Source organism: Cetorhinus maximus, chromosome 7 (assembly GCF_964194155.1).
Source record: "Cetorhinus maximus chromosome 7, sCetMax3.hap1.1, whole genome shotgun sequence".
In the NCBI taxonomy this organism is placed as follows: domain Eukaryota; kingdom Metazoa; phylum Chordata; class Chondrichthyes; order Lamniformes; family Cetorhinidae; genus Cetorhinus; species Cetorhinus maximus.
This window is the reverse complement of record NC_135885.1, coordinates 49,647,067-49,667,095: the sequence shown is the minus strand read 5'-3', so window position 1 is coordinate 49,667,095 and position 20,029 is coordinate 49,647,067. Positions and strand designations below refer to the sequence as shown.

Here is a 20,029-nt window from a genome sequence, read left to right as displayed (position 1 = left end):
TCTTTGACCAGTCCCAAACTGAGAGTAGAGAGCGCAATTCATAAGGCAAATGTTCGGCATTCTGATGAAGTGACCTGTCTAGTGCAGTTGCCACACAAGAATAGTCAGCTCCTTCTCGAGGTCAACTAGGTATGGGCAATAAATGCTGGCCCAGCCAGCGAAGCCCATCCCATGAATGAATAAAAAACAATGTTCAGGATGCTGTATCCTGGAGGATGCTCGTGTTTGTATGGTGACGCGTAGGATCTTCTATAGGTAGCATTGAAGGAATGTCTCGAGCTTTCTCAGGTGTCAGCAATATGCCGAGGTTTCGCAGAGGGATGACGGGAGGACGACTGCCTTGCAGACTGCAAACTTCGTGTCTGTCTACAGGTGATGGTTAGTGAAGAATCGCCTGAACAGCTTTTTTTTCAAACTCATTCATGGAATGCGGGCATTGCTGGCAAGACCAGCATTTGTTGGCCATCCCTAATTGCCCTTGAGAAGGTGGTGGAGCTGCCTTCTTGAACCGCTGAAGTCCATCTGGTGTAGTACACCCACAGTGCTGTTAAGAAGGGAGTTCCAGGATTTTGACCCAGCAACAGTGAAGGAACAGCAATATAGTTCTAAGTCAGGATGGTGTGTGGGTTGGAGGGGAACTTGCAGATGGTGGTGTTCCCATGCATCTGCTGAACTTGTCCTTCTAGGTGGTAGAGGTCGTGGGTTTTCAAGGTGCTGTCAAAGGAGCCTTGGTGAGTTGCTGCCATGCATCTTGTAGGTGGTGCACACTGCTGCCACTGTGCGTTGGTGGTGGAGGGAGTGAATGTTGAAGGTGGTGGGTGGGGTACCAATCAAATGGGCTGCTTTGTCCTGGGTGGTGCTGAGCTTCTTCAGTGTTCTTGGAGCTGCACTCATCCAGGTAAGCAGGGAGTATTCCATCACACTCCTGACTTGTATCTTGTAGATGGTGGACTGTCTTTGGGGAGTCAGTAAGTGAGTTACTCGCCACATAATTCCCAGTCCCTGAGCTGCTGCTGTGGCCACAGTATTTATATCGCTGGTCCAGTTGAGTTTCTGGTCAATGGTAACCCCCAGGATGTTGATAATGGGGGCTTCCGCGATGGTAATGCCATTGAAAGTCAAGGGACATGGTTACATTCTCTCTCATCGCAGATGGTCATTGCCTGGCACTTGTGTGGTGCAAATGTCACTTGCCACTTATCAGTCCAATCTTGAATGTTGTACAGGTCTTGATGCATATGGACATGGACTGTTTCAGTATCTGAGGAGCTGTGAATGGTGTTGAACATTGTGCGATCATCAGCGAATATCCTCACTTCTGACCTTATGATGATGGGAAGGTCATTGATGAAGCAGCTGAAGATGGTTGGGCCTAGCTTTCCAAAGCAGGAGCTCACGCACTGGATCCTGTGCAGGATCTCAAGTCTCCGGTCACTGACTGGGACACTTGGTTACCAGGCCACAAAAGCCATCGGCAGTCCGTGCCCATCTGGCTCACACTAGTCCTAGCTGCTAACAGGTCCACCCTGTTCACAGACAGCGACTCCATCAGGACCAGGTGGAGAGAGTATTCAGAGGTTCTTCTCAACTGCGACTTGATGGTCTTGGACACCACTCTTGACTTTGTACGTCAGCACCAACGGACGAGTCCATAGCCAAATCTCCCTCTCTGAACAAAATTCAGTAAGCCATTGCACAAGCCAAAAACAAGACGACTGACAGCCCGGATGGTATACCAGCTGAGGTGTAAAAGTTTGGCAGGGTCTCAGTTGTGCAGATCTTAAATTACTTTTCTGGAAAATCTGGCATAAAGCGAGGCTCCCAGAAGAACTAAGGGGTACCAAGATTGTATAAATCTTCAAGGGAAACAGGGCTGCATCTCTCAACTACAAAGGCAGAGCTCTACCGTCCACTGCAGGCAAGACCCTTGCCGGAATAGGACTGGAATGGCTACTTCCACTTGCAGAAGCTGTTTTGCCAGAATCTTGATGTGGTTTCATAGCATCACCAGGGAAGTTTCTGGCTTTCTTCTTCCTGAGATTTCTTGCCTTATTTCATGTCATCAAGCTTGAACAGATTCTTTTGGGTGTCATTATGGCCTGTTTTATTTGGATGGAAGAAGAGGTGGAGCAAAAGGGGGGGCACCAGTTGCACCACCCAGCATTTGGGCCTCAGGCATGAGGGGGTTGACTGCTTAATGGATGCTCACCTAGAACACAGCATGCAGGGTCTATTAAACCAGTTTCTTGCACCTATGAGATACAGTGCAGGAGGGGGCTGTGATTCGCCAGGCAGGCTGTAGCAGAACACTGAAGCCTCCAGGTAACAAGACCTGATGATTGCCAACAGCTGCCAAGTCAGCACAGCTCCTCACTTGATTGACTCTATTACTCTACTACCTTTAGAGGCATTCTCCTAGCGACCTCAGCAAACCTTTCTGGGACCCCAGTGATGCTCCTGACTAGAAACTTTGAGCTGCTCAAGGCTGTGAAGAAAGAAATGCTGCGGATGCTGGAAATCTGAAACAAAAACAGAAAATGTTGGAAAAACTCAGCAGGACTTCTGCAGCTCTGAAGAAGGGTCATACGGACATAGGTGCTGATAAACCTGCTGAGTTTTTCCAGCATTTTCTGTTTTTGTTTCAAGGCCGTGAAGGCTTGGTTGCAGATTGCTTCCATTCAGTTGCTATCTTGGCTGATCTTCCTGGTACTATGGTAGGTGTAGATTCAAGGAGTGGAGAAGGGGCAGACATGCTGACTTCCTGAGAGAAGGCAACAAACACCACTCCCTAATCATTACTGCCATTCCTGTTGCTGGGAAGCTCCTGTAGCATTCCTGGGGCTCACCACTGATCTGCTGGGAATAGACTGCAGGAAATGAGTGACTCCTTAAAAATTGCTATTCATGTGATCTATCACGCTCCCCAATGTGGTGCCCAAAGCCTACGTGACAGCTGTTTGGACATCTACCAAAGATACAAAAGTTATGAACATTCTTTCATATTGTGAGGACCTTGTTGCTGCATTCCTGGAGGTGGTCCCATCAAGACAGACTGGGCCATGTAAGATTATGCCACCTGGATTGAAAGAGGATTCCTCCATGCTTTCAGTCATAATGTTGAAACTCCTTGGCAGGACTTCCAATACATTGACACATGCGAGTCAAGCAGGTTTCTTTCCAAAGCTGAATCCCTGAAATCCTCAACTCTGTCTGCTAAACAGAGCTGGCAATCTCATTTGAGCTGTCCCGGCTACCAGTGCCTGCTGCTGCTCATGGGTGTGGATGTTTCACAAATCACAGACACTAATGCCAATCTCTGTGCTCACGATTTGCAAGGATGAAGAGCATGATGATGCATTCTCAAAGGGATAGTCCTTTTCTGTGTGGCTTTCTGCTGAGGACTTAGAAGAATGCGAAAAGGGATAGAAGTTACCACTTCAGTGACAGGCTGCAAATTGGAATCTGGGAGTCCTCATATTGCAGTCTGAAGTTGTCAAGCTGGCTGAACATGCAATTTGCTGAAATGCATGAACAGTTACAAGCAATAAGCAGGTGTCCTGATCAGAAATGCCTCCAGGCATGATCTTTCCCAATGCTCATGGCTTTTGCTGCATCATTAATCTCCAAGAAGCCCTGCTCCATTTGGGTGATGACAATGATGTCAGATAATGCTCCCCTGGTCTTTCTCTCCCTGGTATTGTGTGCTCCATTAACCTACATAACAAGAGGGCAAGAGTTAGTGAGTGACTATTGAAAAGGAAAGTGGAGATGTGTAGGTCTTACACATATAGGGCTTCTGCTAAGAGCTTGTTAAGAAATGAGGTAGAATGAAGATTGCAAGTGATGAATGGAAAGGAAAAGTATGTGGCATGTGAAGTGAGAAATGAGTCCTGAGAGGAGTTGCTAGTTCTCTAAGTGCTAGGATGCGATAAGAGACTATTGGTTAGTGTCAGGTGTGAAGGCAGAAACAAGTCGCAGAAAGAGGAAGAGAAGTGGTTCAGTGTAATTTGCCGCTTGTGTAAGATCATTGAACCCGAGTCTAAGATTCCCTGTTGGGATTCCCTGTCAGCAACAATGACAAGTTGACATTGTTGTCATTGTTGGCAGCATTGACATTCATAGTCATCTTTGTCCAGACCTGCTGGGTAATAGGCCTAGGGATCTTCCTGAAAGTGCTGAGTAGTATCTCCCCTCTTTGCTACAAAGACTTCCACAGTAAACCTGGTGAAACCCTGCACTCAGGATTATTGAGGACTGTGTCAAGTGTTGTCACAAAATCTGACTGCAAGGAATGCAACCTTCCTTTAAGAGGTGCATTCCTGCTTTAAATAGGCCTTGGGGTAGCTGCCCAATATTGTGCTGTCAAAATTGGTATACTGCCCATTTACCAATGTGACTGGGTCGGCAGTCCTTTAATCACATTAAAATTAGACACAAGAGATAAAATCACTCAAGCCTGACATTGGTATCACATGGGATGGTTTGATGCTCCCCAGCTGCCCGATTCTTGCCCCAGGTTAAAATCTGGGCTACAGTTGATTATTTTTTCTGATTCAGTAGTAAGGATGCAAGTTCAGATTTAGCATTTTTGAAACCCAAGTCAGAATGCAAATATGGCTTTCTTCATATCTACTTTAAAAATACAGAATTCCTGTTGATAAGAATTAGAAACAGGAGACTTTTGCTGCTCAAAGGTCAACTTGTGAAGTATTAATACTCACGGCAGCAGCAATGGATTAGGTTCACTGCGATTTCTACAGTAAACAGTTTTAGGGCTTCCTGTACATTTTATATACACATGCTTTGCATCTAAAATGACATTTATGTAATGGAATAATTTCCACCTTGGTTTTTTGTTGGCATAAGTCAGGAGTGCCCACCACAAAGTTTCACACCTACTATTGTGTGTTTTTTGGTCTCTTCATTTTAATGAACTGGAAAATTTACATTTTTTAACTTCACAATAGCAGCAAGGACTTCTATTTTGCAAATCATCATCAACTTGATTTATTTAGTTTCAACTCAGCATTCTAATGCATTGTTCTGTAATCAAAACCTCTATTTTCACAATTTTAGATGCTATCATTTATATGATAACCTATTATGTACACAAGATAAAGATTTTCAAACAAACAATCTTAAAACTATCCTGTTAAATCTTAAATCTGAAAGGAATTAAAAATAACATGTTTTTGCAAGGCAGCACATTTTTCTACATATTCTTAGATGCATAATCCTGATAAGTGTATGTAAGCTGAAAGATTGATAACCATGCTCTGTAGATTTTCAACCAATTCCAATCTTTGAACAACTAGACACAAACACTAAGTATATCATTGTTACGCACTGCATAAATACTTACAGGATGGGCCACAATGCACTGTTTTACATGCTTAAGACCACTGAACAATTTTGAAGGCAAAAGACATGAGGTAGAACTGCCGAGAATCACATGGTCATTCATGAGCTCATCGAGGTCTTGAAAAACCTTCCTCTTCAGTTCCAAGTTTTCAGGAATACATTCCTGCATCATAAAGACATGAAATACAATCAAAATCACTTCCTATTGTGCATGCGGCAGTTAAGTAAGCTAGAAAGCTGTACAGCAAAATAATCTAATGAACACTATGAGTGAAGACATCATTAAGGGTATACTATGGAAACCATCCTGAATCATTAGAAAATCAGATTTGTTCCACTTCGCCTGTTAATTTACTATTTGAAGTAGAATGTCACCATTGAAAGAAAAGTAGGGAATTCTTCAGGTGCTTGTTAAAAGGAGCAGGTCAAGGAGTTTTAAGGCAGAGCTAGATAGATTCTTGATTAACAAAGGGTTGAAGATTATTGGGGGTACTCAGGAATATAAGACCATAAGACATAGGAGCAGAAATTAGGACATTCGGCCCATCGGGTCTGCTCCGCCATTCAATCATGGCTGACAGGTTTCTCAACCCCATTCTCCTGCCTTCTCCCCGTAACCTTTGATCCCCTTACCAATCAAGAACCTATCTATCTCGGTCTTAAATACACTCAATGACCTGGCCTCCACAGCCTTCTTTGGCAATGAATTCCATAGGTCCACCAATCTCTGGCTAAAGAAGTTTCTCCTCAGGGTCTTCCCTTTACCCTGAGGCTGTGCCCTCGGGTCCTAGTCTCTCCTACTAATGGAAACATCTTCCCCACGTCCACTCTATCCAGGCCTTTCAGTATTCTGTAAGTTTCAATCAGATCCCCCCTCATCCTTCTAAACTCCATCGAGTAGAGACGCAGAGTCCTCAAACGTTCCTCCTTTGTTAAGCCTTTCATTCCTGGGATCGTTCTCGTGAACCTCCTCTGGACCCTCTCCAGGACCAGAACATCCTTCCTGAGATACGGGGCCCAAAATTGCTCACAATATTCTAAATGTGGTCTGACCACAGCCTTATAAAACCTCAGCAGCACATCCCTGCTTTTATATTCTAGTCCTCTCGAAATAAATGCCAACATTGCATTTGCCTTCCTAACTACCGACTCAACCTGCAAGTTAACCTCAAGAGAATCCTGGACTAGGACTCCCAACTCACTTTGCATTCCAGATTTCTGAATTCTCTCCCCATTTAGAAAATAGTCTATGCCTCTATTCTTCCTACCAAAGTGCATGACCTCACACTTCCCCACGTTGTATTCCATCTGCCACTTCTTTGCCCATTCTCCTAACCTGTCCAAATCCTTCTGCAGCCTCCCTGCCTCCTCAATACTACCTGTCCCTCCACCTATCTTTGTATCATCTGCAAACTTAGCCAGGATGCCCTCAGTTCCTTCATCTAGATAATTAATGTATAAAGTGAAAAGTTGTGGTCCCAACACTGAGGCATAGCAACAAGACTAGGCATTGTAAGAGAAGGGAGAACAGAATGAAGATGAAGGAGAACTACAAGGAGGGGCAGGAGAAGGCAATGTTCTGCATTTAGTGATCTTCTCAAACCCCTGACCTGAAGGGTCAAAAAAATGCCTTCAAGTATGAACCAATGTTTTCCCCTTCATCAATTTCTTGATTCTGCATTGAACATTGAAACCATTCATCCTCTACGTCAATGCGTTTCTAATCATTCAGACTAAGAAGCTGTCATTCAAAGAAACTATGGACCAAAGGTGCAAATGTAAAAAAGGTGTTGGCTTTGCTTCCAAACACAATAATGTAACTTTACTACTCCAAGGAAGTGCTCCCTCATTGACTTCAGCAAAGCCAATGAAAGTTTGCTGTTGCCTTTATGGGAAACGGAGTCCAAGTCTGGGAAGTCAAGTCACTGAGGACCTGACTGCATACTGCAGCACTTCATCTATTGCCAAAGCAGTCTTTCTGGCATTCCATTTAGTATTGGTTCAGGAGAATGGCACGTAAGTATCAGGAGAGTGGAAGCTACATGCCAATTCCAAAATGCCACTGCCAAACTCATAGGGCTAGGGCTCAACTCTTTCACACATCTGTGGGAGAGTAGACTGCAGAAGATAAGTGATGTCTTCAAAGTCCATGTCTATTTGCTGCATCAATCTATTCAAGGTGGATGTTTGCTTGTCTAGGTGAAATTCAGGTTTGAGCCCAGAACCCACATGGCAACTGAACCAGAGACATTAAATGAATATATTCTACTTGGTCTTTGCTGTAGAAGAGCAAACAAAAAAATCCAGGAGTAATGAGGAACTAAGAGGGTTGTGAAAATGAGGGACTTAAGTATATTAGCATTAGTGAAAAGCTATCCGCTTTGGTAGGAAAAATAGAAAAGAGTATTTTTTAAGTCATGAGCAAATAGGAAATGTTAGTATTCAGAGCGACCTTGGTGTCCTTGTACACAAATCAAAAGAAGTTCACAAGTAGGTACAGCATGCATTAAGGAAAACAAATGATATGTTAACCTTTATTACAAAAGGTTGACGTATAAGCATAAAGAAATCTTACTGCAATAGCATTAGATCTTGGTGAGATGACACCTGGAGTACTGTGTACAGCTTTGGTCTCCTTACCCAAGGAAGGTCATATTTGCCTTAGAGGAAGTGCAACAAAATTTCACTAGGCTGATTCCTGGGATGAGAGTATTGTTCTATGAGAAGAGATTGAGTAGACCAGGTCTACATTCCGTAGATTTGAAAAGAATGCGAGGTTATCTATGGAAATATATAACATTTTTAAGAGGCTCGACAGGGCGGATGCTGGGAAGATGTTTCCCCCGACTGGGGAGTCTAGAATTAGGATCCACAGTTTCAGAATAAAGGGTGAGCCATTTAGGACTAAGATGAGGAGAAGTTTCTTCAAAGGGTTGTGAATCTTTAGAATGCTCTACCACAGATGCTTAGTTTTTTTTTAGGAATTGTCAAATTTTTGGACACTAAGGGAATCAAGGGATATGGGTATAGTTTAGGATGCTACAGCTGAGATAGATCAGTCATAATCCTAATGAATAGAGGAGCAGGCTCGAGAGGCCATAGATTTTTTTATCTCATGAATTCAAGGGATATAAAGAGTGGGCAGGAAAGTGGAGTTAAGGCAGATTACCAGTAGCCATGATCATATTGGATGGTGAAGCAGGGTCAAGGGCTAACTGGTCTACTCCTGCTCCAATTTCCTATGTTCTTTTGTGCTACATTAAAATGGCTAGAACAAGTCAGATTTCATTTAAAGGTTAACTGTTACAATTAACTGCTTCAAAGCCTAAGCCTATTGTTTTTGTTGAGAGAATCTGAAGCTACAGTGAAGTGCTAAGGAACTTTCCAAAGTGTGACCTTGCGTTTCAGAAGTTGATTAAAAACTAATATTGTAAACACGCCCAAAGCATAACTGAGAACTGGCAGTCCTACAAGGGTGAACTGTGACGTTCATCTGGTAAAATGCTGTGTGCGTCAGAGCAAGCAGAGGTTGTGGTTTATCTGGTATTAAAAATGTATCTTGAAAAACAAGGCTACAATGTAACAAGGTGAAACATTTACATTACACCATTGTTAACCACTAAATGAGCTCTATAAATCAACCATTAGGTTTTTCTCCATTAACAGTTCTGCAACTTGAAAAGGGTCACAATTTCTTTACTTGTGTTTTTCTCTTTCTCACACTTATTGCTTAGGTAGGATAGTGCCTTGCATGGCTGCATTGGATAAGAGCACATACTTTATTAATTTCCCTAAAATATTTCACTAATTGAGACATATAACCTAAAATAAGCGTTCACTCGAGGCTGTAGTGAATAAGTGTGCAGACTGGCGTGACAACGAAGCAAAGAAACTAATGAGGGAATGTTGTCTTTTTCACATAAGCAGTAATCTGCAAAAGTAGATCACCACCTATATGGAAGCTGTCCAATTTTCTTTCCATTTAAATTAGTATTGTTGGGAAGGCTAATAGTTACAGTTGCCTTTTTACAATAAAGTGTGAGCATGAGCTGGTCACCTTCAACATGGTTTTCTGCCCAGTGGAGTAGTCCTGGATGTACCCTTGATCAGATTCCGGTTCCAATCAGTGACAGGTAATGTAACCCTCAAAACTGCAGCACTGCATGAAGCAATACACTAAACCATAGTATGATGTACTCCAAGTCATCACTGAGGATGCAACCACATTGTTAAAAAGCTGTCTCAAAGCCGATGAAGGGATAAATATGAAGTGACTGAACAATCCAAACAACAACTGTTTCAAAGCCTAAGCTTTAACAGATATGTCACCAGGCACTTTAGGATGAAGGGAGGAGTGAGAGAGAAAGAGACAAGAACAGTAAGTTAAAGAAATGGACAATATGATAGGGGAGTTTGGAGAGGTTACCCAAATGCTTTAACAAAAAGATTAATTTTAAAACAACTTTTATAGGTGGAGATATTGAGGATTTTGGAGATAGTTCCAGAGAAAGGGCTAAGGTGGCAGAAGGCTCTGCAGTCAATGACAGGGTGGGAGGGTATAAAGGAATTCACCATTGCTCAGTATAGGAATGAATGGTGTGGGAGGAAATACAAAGCTAGAGGAAGGATGTGATGACAAAGAAAGGGATTGGGGAGCAGCTAATATAGATCAACAGGAATGCTTTACTGTAGGAGACAGGATTTAGATGCCTGAGCCTTAGATAAGTTGGAGTTTACAGAAAATATAAGATGAGGAAGCAGAACAGTGTGCATTAGAGGGGTCAAATATAACGGTGATAGAAGCACCATGGCTTTAGCACCATGGATGCTGATGTCAAACTGAACACCAAGGTATCTTGGGGGCTGCAACTGGCTGAACTAATAACTGTAATGTGTGGAGAACCAGTGGGAAGAGTGTAGAGTTTAAGCTGGGGATGAAAAATTATAACTTCAGTCTTCCCAGTATTCAGCTGGAAGAAATTCTGGCTCATCATGACAATGTCAGGCAGGCAGTCTGACAACATGGAAGTAGTTGTAGAGGAATGGAATGAGGAGGGGGGAAAAGAACCAGGTATCACTAGCCTAACTGTGGAAGCTGGTCCAATTCCCACAGATGATATAAACAAGCACATAAGCAATGAAGAGGAGCGTGGCAAGGTCAGATCCTTCAATAACTCTTGGAGAAGCTAGTGCTATAGGTGCACCGACTGCTTTCAGATAGTTAAGAGTGGTTCAACGGTAAATGTAAGTAACGGACAAGGTTAAACAGTTGATGGTGTCAAAATGCAGGTGAGAGGCCAAGGACGAAATAGAGGGATATACCACCATGGTCACAGCTATAGTTGATGTCATTCATAATTTTAGTCAAGGCAGCCTTAGCGCTGCATGGCAAAAGCCAAAATGAAGAAATTCAAACCGGGCAGCCAAGGGGAAATGAAGACAGAGCTGGGCAGATGGGTTGAAGGTGGATTTTCTGAAAGTGGTGCACCAATAATCGTATTAAAGGGAGAGACACTCTACCAGAGCAAAGGAAGCCACTAATGATGCTGCTGAACATAGGGGTAAGAGAAGAATAACTTAGTGGGAAAAGAGTCAGGAGAGAAGGTGTATTTCTCAGAAGAGATGAGCTTAGAAAGTCAGGAGGTGAGATGGAAAAATTCAGGGATTTGAGCTCGAGTGAATGGGAAAATAGGAAAGGTCAACATAAGAAAACCCACTGGGGTCCTAACAGTTCTCATGTTGATGGCATTGTAAAGGTTTCCTCAACACCTTACATGGTGAAGTGGGATTTCCCAACTGAGATTGTGACTTTTTTTCACAGAGCTGAACTCAGGACTCCTGCTATAGTGGGAGCCCGATAAACAAGGGAAGGAAATTCAACCCCACTATTCTACTTGCCATAGCACGACACAACAAAGGATGAATGAAAACATTACTGTGAGACTCTCGCTGCAGCTCAGGACCCACAGGAAAATTACTGCAGCACAGGGATAGATATTGTGCTAAATAGGTTATTCAGAAAAACACAAAAGGATTGGGGAAAACAACTTCAGGTTTAAAGACAGACCTGAGAAAAGCTGACACTTGATAATAAAAATTTTAAAGCTGAAAGAATTTTAAGCTCAAAAAGCAATCCATTCATCAGGAAGATTTCTAGAGCCAAAATTGATTAAGTGCAGAGGCAAATGAAACAACTGACAAAGAATGGTGTTGGACAAACTCAATTACCTGTCACCAGCAGGTTAATGACACAGCAAAGTGTTGGATTCCCAAATGTAAATATTCCCTAGATTATAAAAATCGACTTATTGCAAAAAGGTTAACTGAAAGTGTGGATTCCAAGGAACACACATAACACTAGCTGTTCTCTGATGGCCAATTCTATAATTTCCCCTTCACAGAAGATTTCTGTTTTGAGGCGACATTTTTAGAACCCATTTCTGATAATAGAGGGTAATACGAGGTGATGTTACACTTTTGTTTTAACGCATCACAAAAAAACTAAGATTCATGACACTGGCACTCTTCAGTCATTTACTGTAGTAGAATGCAATCTAACATTTTCCTTATGAATTTACCCTCCAAATATTCATAAATTGCAGCAAAGTGGTTTAAAAAAAAGAGGTGTGATTCTCTACAATTTAATGCCAAAGCCATACTAGAGCACCACAACAAAGTGCTTACTGTCATGAGTTGTCAGATAAAAACAGCTTTGTGAAAGCATGTAAAGTACACCATGTAGATGCTTTGCAGGTGTTGCAAGAAAGAACTGTTGCATATTGGCCAATGATATGGCCAAAACACGAGCACATAAATTAACTTTTTCCTGGTAGGCCAGTCAAATAACAGTAACAAGTTCTAATACTCAATCATCTAACCTCTTCTTATTCATTATCGGTTTACCCAAGATTTTGCTAGCAAACAAGGCAGCTGCTTAGATTACCAAAAATCCTTGGCTCCAGCTACATTAAATGTTAAGGCTCTGTAATCAAGTTACATGGAACTTCCGTTGTAGTGACAATTCATATGGCAGCAGAATTGCTATTGTTTTTGTAGTGTAAAGGGTTAAAAGATAGGATATGCTAATATATGACGTAGATGATGACGTACCACTGACACTAGTCAGTCATGTGTTAGACTTGAGAGAGAGAGAGAGAGAGAGGGAGAGGGGTTGGAATCATATCTAAGTGTTACATACCTACACTGTAACCTGTTTAGAAGTCATACTAACAGACAAATGTTACGCATGAGTATGTCTACAGTCTGTCCAACAGCCAAGTCCCACGTCTAACATCCAGGACAGAAGGACTCAATCTCAGAACAGTTATTTCTTAGGATCAGTTTTACCTCAGCTGCTCTTGTAATGCTCAGTTGCCAGATTGGAGTGACACTTGTGACTTGCACTGAATTCAGCAACAATAAAGCTCAGCACACCTGCTTGGATATTGCCACAGTGCACAGATTGCAGGTTGGCTGAGCACTTTTAAAATATGATTTTGTACCAAGTAAAGGTCATCACCCAATGAAGACTATATACTAGAGTGCCATGTACTCATCCTTTAGTGAGAGTCAGATCACGGACCTGGTTCGCAAACTATACTTTCACTTTCTAACTGCTTTTGCTTTAATGCAAAAGTATCATATGGAAGCAGTTATACATTTTAGGCATAAGTTGTACTACCTTGCCTGCATAGTAAGAAACATAAGCTGCTACAAAGCTCAACAACCTGTGCGGAAGTAAAAAGAATTACATTCTTCAAAGAATCAAGAAATTCAAATGCGTCCATTTGAGATCTTAGACTGCACTTTATGAGGCGCCATGTTCCTTGCACACACACACACCCCCGCCCACCCCTCACTAAAAAGTTGGTCGGGAGCAGACCCATGAGAAAGCTGGCTACTCCACAGCCATTTTACACTCAAGGGGACACTAATTGGCTCAGGGTGAGACAACCGCCCCAATCTGAGGAGAAAGTCCCGCCTTAGAGAGCTGCCAGCCAAATTGATTGGTTGGCTGCTCTGTAGTTCCAGCAGCGCCAGGTTTGGGTGGTGGCCACTGCCGGGACTAAAGCCAGTCCCCAAAGGAGGAGATTATGGAGTTCCAGCTGAAGGCAAATCCAGAATATTGGTGGGGCCTGTCTGGCAGGCCCAAGTGAGGGGGGTGGAGGGGAGGGGTGGGTCTGAGGCGCCACGGGCGGAGGGTGTACCTCCGCTGGGCACAGGGCCACCCCAAGGAGGTCCCCCCTCCTTGCCCGACAACAGCCTGACCAGTAAAAGCTGCGGGCTACCCACTTGCATAGGCCTCCCCGCTGCAAGTTAAATTGCAGCCGGAGGTGGGGGGTGGGGGGACAGGATGACACACTCAAATGGCCATTAATTGGTCACTAGGCCCAAAGATATGTAGGCTGCCCAAAGCTTCCACTCCCCTCTAAAATTTGAGGCAGGTCAGGTGTAGGTGGGAAACCAGCAGCAGGCCATGTGCTGGATTTTACAAGCCCTCCTGCCTTCAAACACGCCAGCAGGGGAACGTAAATTCCAGTTCTGAATTTTTCTTTTGCTTGGAATTATGAATGTGCATATTGCAAGACATTGGGCTAAATTTGTTGTCAAAAGCTAGAAACAGGCTGCATTTGCTGTCATGTGAATAACCAATAAAAAAGATAACTGATTCACAAATGTTTTCAGTGCAAACCACCAAAACATTCTCATAGGCCCTCACAACTCACTAGCTATGCATTCTAGCATCAATATATCTGATTATCTGAAAGAATTTAGAAGCTGTTGATTTAAAACCTTTTACAGGGGAGTGTTAAATTGCATAAGCCTTTGCAAAAACAAACATAACTTGGCTATCAATGTTCAGAAGCAAGAGCTTATAACCTCTAGCTACCAACAAGAGAGAATCGATTGATATCTTTCCATCAGTATAGAATTCATACAACCATTTACCACATTATTAGGGTAAGGGTTCCTAGAAAAAGATAAAGGAAATATTAAGTTGCATCGTTTGAACCTTTAACAATCAACAACAGTGGTGCTTGTGTGTGCATATTGCAAAAGCAATTTAAAATAAAAAATCACAATGGCACAAATTTAACAAATTTATATATTTTAGGGCAAAACAACATTTCCTTACAGTGTTGACATGATTATTTTTCTGCTTTTACAACTTGAAGAAATTTGCAGTCAGACAAATAGGTTTGAGTGGATAGAAAAACTCAAAGTAGATTTTTACCTCCAGTTTTGTTGTGATTTAAATGCTACAAGTATCAATCACAATGTATATTTAGCACTGATCATTTCATATGGAGTGCAGCAGAGCTGCTGGCCATTCATTCATTCATTGCAAGTAGTACTAAAGTAGATTTTGCCCCCAGGTAATTTTCAACAAAATATGATAGACAATGTGTTATGACACAGCAGTTGGTAAATGCTGAGTTGTTTAAATCCCAGAGGGAAACTTGAACAACTGTCATAACCTATATTTTCAATTGGTATGTTTGAGATGCAGCTCTGAATTCAAATGTAAAACCACCAAGCCTCAAGAGGTTTTTTTTATATAAAACTAAATTAAACATTTATTAATTTAACAAATATGAACACCTACACGTCTACAAATTACTACCATAATAACCTTTAAACAAATCCCCAAATTAATCACTCCCAGGTAAATATTCACCAAGGCAACAATAACCCATAGACTTTAAACAGACACCAGGCAAAGCACATTTCACGTTACAAATTCAAAATGAGGTTCCTTTGCAGACACAGTCCTAAGCTTACAGGCTGGTTAGATCTTGAATGCCTCTGACTCAAACTCCTTTCGGTTTATACCTAGCTTTCCCTTTGAATATAACTTTTCCATTGTATTACTAGGTTTTAAAAAATTTTACCTCTCCTAACAATAATCCTTTTATTAGTTTTATTAGTAATATAAACACGTTGCTTGGTGTCTCCCAGCTAGGTGCAAGATTTTATCCATTCTTTTGAATGGTTTATTCAACAAATGCAAATGTACTCTTTACCTTCTATCCTTAAGCTTATCTAATTAACATCTCAACTACTATACGTCAAAGCACCCAGGTGAGCTGGCTTTAATCCAATTAAGCCACAAACAGACACACACACACATAGACACAGAACCTACAACAAGTCCAATTTAAAAATAATTTCCAATAACATTATAGACATTAATTTCTTCATGACACAATGTCAGCTACCATGGGCTTTCAATTAATGTTTTTCAGTTTATGGCCTCAGTTTGCCTGTACTAGATTTTGACAGCATCATTTGGAAATTGTTTCCACTCAATGCTTCCCAATGCAATAGGTATCACACCTAACAAAGGTATACTAAACACTACTCTTCATTAACCAATAAACATTGCCATTGAGGGCAGGCATTTGGAAATGCTTAGATAAAAACAAAAAACTGCGGATGCTGGAAATCCAAAACAAAAACAGAAATACCTGGAAAAACTCAGCAGGTCTGGCAGCATCGGCGGAGAAGAGCAAAGTTAGCAGCATCGGTGGAGAAGAGCAAAGTTCTCTTCTCCGCCGATGCTGCCAGACCTGCTGAGTTTTTCCAGGTATTTCTGTTTTTGATTTGGAAATGCTTTCCTGGTTCCATTCCAGGATGTTCCTTTACCATTCCTGAAAATCCTTGCCAAGTCATTTTTATTTAGTATTGTAAGCTTTTGGGCTCTGCAATATCCTTGCCCTATTAAAACATCCAAGAAAAGAACAAAATCAAATAACTTGACTGGCCTTTTCAATAGTCAAAAGATAGGCTTTTGCGATCGTTGCATTGTCTCTGATTCTTCAGAGGCAAAGTTAATGCCTACATGAAATCTATCATGGATCAAAATTCAGTTCCAAGAGGTCCAAAAAATCACTTTTCCTCTTTCAGTACTGAACTCATCAGAATTGCTGCTCTCTTCTCTGTTCAGTTATTGTAAATGGTTTTAGGCAGGCTACATGAGGAAAAGATGGAAAAACATGAATGAAAACATTCAAAATGGAGAGTAAACCACAGGAGAACATCCAAAACTAAGAAGCGACTGTCTTAGCTCCTGTAGCATTTAGAATTGTTCATGATTGATTACTAGAGAGTGTCACTCGGTTGGCCCTCATCCCTTTGTTCAAGTGTGCTGCATATCAGCATAAATTGTATGAAACACTGCAGAATACAATTGAGGTTCCGAAAAATACTAAAGCAATATCACCGGATGAGATGCATCCAAGAATACTGAGGGAAGTAAGAATGGAAACTGCGGAGGCACTGGCCATAATTTTCCAAAATAAGAATAGAAAATACCGAAAATACTCAGTAGTTCTGGCAGCATCTGTGGAGAGAGAAACCGAGTTAACGTTTCGAATCCAATTCTTCTTCGGAACCGATTTTCCAATCCTCCTTAAATACGAGATGGTGCCAGAGGACTGGAGAATTGCAAATGCTTGCCCAAAAAACGGTGCAAAGATAAGTCCAGCAACAACAAGTCAGTCAGTTTAACCTCAGTGATGGGGAAGCTTTTAGAAAGAGTTAATTCAGGACAAAAATTAACAGTCACTTGGACAAATGTGAATTAATTAAGGAAAGCTAGGATAGATTTGTTAAGGCTAAATCATGTTTAACTAAATTAATCTAGTTTGTTGATGAGGGTGCCAGCTGTGGTAGTTCATGGAGGCCTGCCTCCTCACCTTGCCCCATGCTTGCAGAGCAGCCCCTTCAAGCTATATATAACCAATTCTCTGTCTCCTGCTAGTGGAGAGAGATGCCTATGGCCTTTTGTGGACTATGGCTAATTAGTTACTTACTAACAGAGGGTTTATGAAAGTCATGCAACTATGTGGTGTACATGGACCTCCAAAAGCCTCAATAAAGTGCACACAATGGACTTGTGAACAAAGTTAGAGTTGATGGAATAAAAGGAACAATAGCAATTGACTGAGTGACAGGAAAAATAGTGGTGAATGGTTGTTTTTTGGACTGGAGGAAGATTTATGGTGGAGTTCCCCAGGGGTCAGTGTTTGGACCCCTGCTATTCTTGATATAATGACCTAGACTTTGGTATACAAGGCACAATTTTAAAAGTTGCAGATGACAAAACTTGGAAGTACTGAGTACTGTGTGGAGGATAGTGTTAAAAGTTCAAAAGGACACAGGTTGGTGGAACAAGCAGACTAATGGCAGATCAAATTTAATGCAGAGATAGAAACATAGAAAATAGGAGTAGACCATTCAGCCCTTCGAGCCTGCTCTGCCATTCCTCATGATCATGGCTGATCATCCAACTCAATAGCCTGCTCCCGCTTTCTCCCCATATCTTTTGATCCCCTTCGCCCCAAGAGCTATATCTAACTCCTTCTTGAAAACATACAATGTTTTGGCCTCAACTACTTTCAGTGGTAGCTAATTCCAAAGGCGCACACTCTCTGGGAGGAGAAATTTCTCATCTCAATCCTAAATGGTCTACCCCGTATCCTCAGACTGTGACCCCTGGTTCTGGACTCCCCCATCATCAGGAACATCCTTCCTGCATCTACCCTGCCTAGTCCTGTTAGAATTTTATAGGTTTCTATGAGATTCCCCCTCATTCTTCTGAACTCCAGCAAATATAATCCTAACCAACTCAATCACTCCTCAATATGTCAGTCCCACCATCCCAGGAATCAGTCTGGTAAACCTTCGCTGCACTCCCTCTATAGCAAGAACATCCTTCCTCAGATAAGGAGACCAAAACTGCACACAATATTCCAGGTGCGGTCTCACCAAGGCCCTGTATAATTGCAGCAAGACGTCCCTGCTCCTGTACTCGAATCCTTTCACTATGATCTGGACCTCCCTCTAGGTGCCCCTTCTCAGGATGACAGGGAGGTGCCATTGAGCAACCAGTTGGAGGAGTAGCTGTGCCAGTTGCCCCAGGGGACTTTGTCTCAAGGCATGCCCAGGATGAGCATCCTCTCATCCCCTCTGCCACTGTGTGGCCAAGGAGATTGCCCCTGAACCCATTCAGGACACCCCCAATAGGACAGAGCCCTGAAAGCCCCAGATATCCGAGGATGCACACCAAAGCCATCGCAGGAAACGGTGCATCACACTTAGTAGCTTGCCTTCACCTCAGTTACTGATGTCTGGCTTATACTAAGGCATAGTGGTAGGAAGAGAAAATTTAAGAATTTGAGAGCATAAAAGTGGCACTGGTGTTTTTATGCAATTCACTCTGTCACATGTAAATGTTGCACAATGTATTGTTTTTATTTTATTCATTTGTGCATCATTATCCTTTTTGGGACCTAACTATATTGTTATGCCTCATGGTTGGCACTCATTAAAGGCTGCAGGGGAATATTAGACATCTCCTGTATTATGTAGAAGACTATGGTGATGTGTGTTTGCAATCTATCTTTATTCAATGATTGTGTGTCCATTTAAATGTTCGCCAGTTTGTGGGACCCAGAGGAACATGTGGGCTCTGCAGACACTCCAATACGCATAGTGTCAGGGACAACTGAACTGCCTTGTGAGTTCAAGGGCCTGCAGCAGGTTCTGAAATCTTGACCGATGCAGGCTGCTTGATTTATGACCATTGATGGATCAGTTGTCTTGCGTAACAGCCTTCTAAAGCAAGTGTGTAAGACAGAGGTCCACTCTCCTAGCTATTCTAGGTGGTAGAGGATGCAGGTTCAGAGGTAGCTCCTCAAGGGGAGGCTGACAGGGGTTGGTAGACACCTCAAGCAGGAAAACCTGCCCCAGCAATGGAATAATGGTCATGTAGGTCCCTCAATCTTGGACAAATCTCATGCATATGAGATTGTCCCTGGGTTCTCTGGCATTTCTCTCTATAGCACTGGCAACCATTAAAGGTTCATGCACATTCATATCCACTTCCTCAGGCTCATCCCACTCATCCTCATCCAAGGAGTGTTGCTCCTCCCAGACATCCTGATGCAAGGGTCCATTGCATTGCATGGCGACGTTGCGCAGTGCAGTGCACAGGGTGCCACGACTATCTGTGAAACCCTGTGTGGTTTGTATTGCTAAGGCCCTCCAGACTTGACAAGGCAGCAGAAGCTCATTTTCAACACGCCAACAGTCTGTTCGATGATGGCTTTAGTGGAGGTCTGAGCTTCATTGTAGTGCTTTTCCGCTGCGCTGTGGGTTGCCTCACTGGTATCCTCAACCAGGTCCAGAGCTGCAAAGTTCCAGTGAAGCTCAACACAAACTGGAGGAACAGCACCTCATCTTCCAATTAGGCACTTTACAGCCTTCCGGACTTAACACTGAGTTCAACAACTTCAGATCATGAATTTTCTCCTCCATCCCCACCCCTTTTTGATCCCCTTTTATCATATATTTATTTTTAAATTTTTATATATGCATTTTTTCCCACCTATTTCTATTATTATTTTAAAAATTTATTTCCATTCATTGTTTTATCCCCACCTTTTAGCCTATTTTGATCTTTTCTCCCACACTGTCCCCTCCCCACACCCTACCCCCACTAGGGCCATCTGTCACTTGCTCATCCTGCTTTCTACTCTTAATGTCACCTCCTTTAGCTAGTATCACCACCATCAACACCCCTTCGATTTTTTGTTTATGACATCTTGTGCAATCTCTCCTTTGCCTCCACCTATCACTGGCCTTCTATCCAGCATCAGCTATT

At 42.3% G+C, this 20,029-nt stretch overlaps 1 protein-coding gene across 1 annotated transcript in view; it reads right to left on the bottom strand.

Annotated features, from left to right (window-relative positions):
• cryl1 (crystallin, lambda 1) overlaps positions 1-20,029 on the bottom strand; it is a 98,819-nt gene that overhangs the window by 31,192 nt on the left and 47,598 nt on the right. The window contains exon 4 of the mRNA XM_078545469.1: positions 5,363-5,524. Coding sequence (XP_078401595.1) covers positions 5,363-5,524 — 162 coding nt within the window. The remainder of the gene's footprint in view (positions 1-5,362; positions 5,525-20,029) is intronic.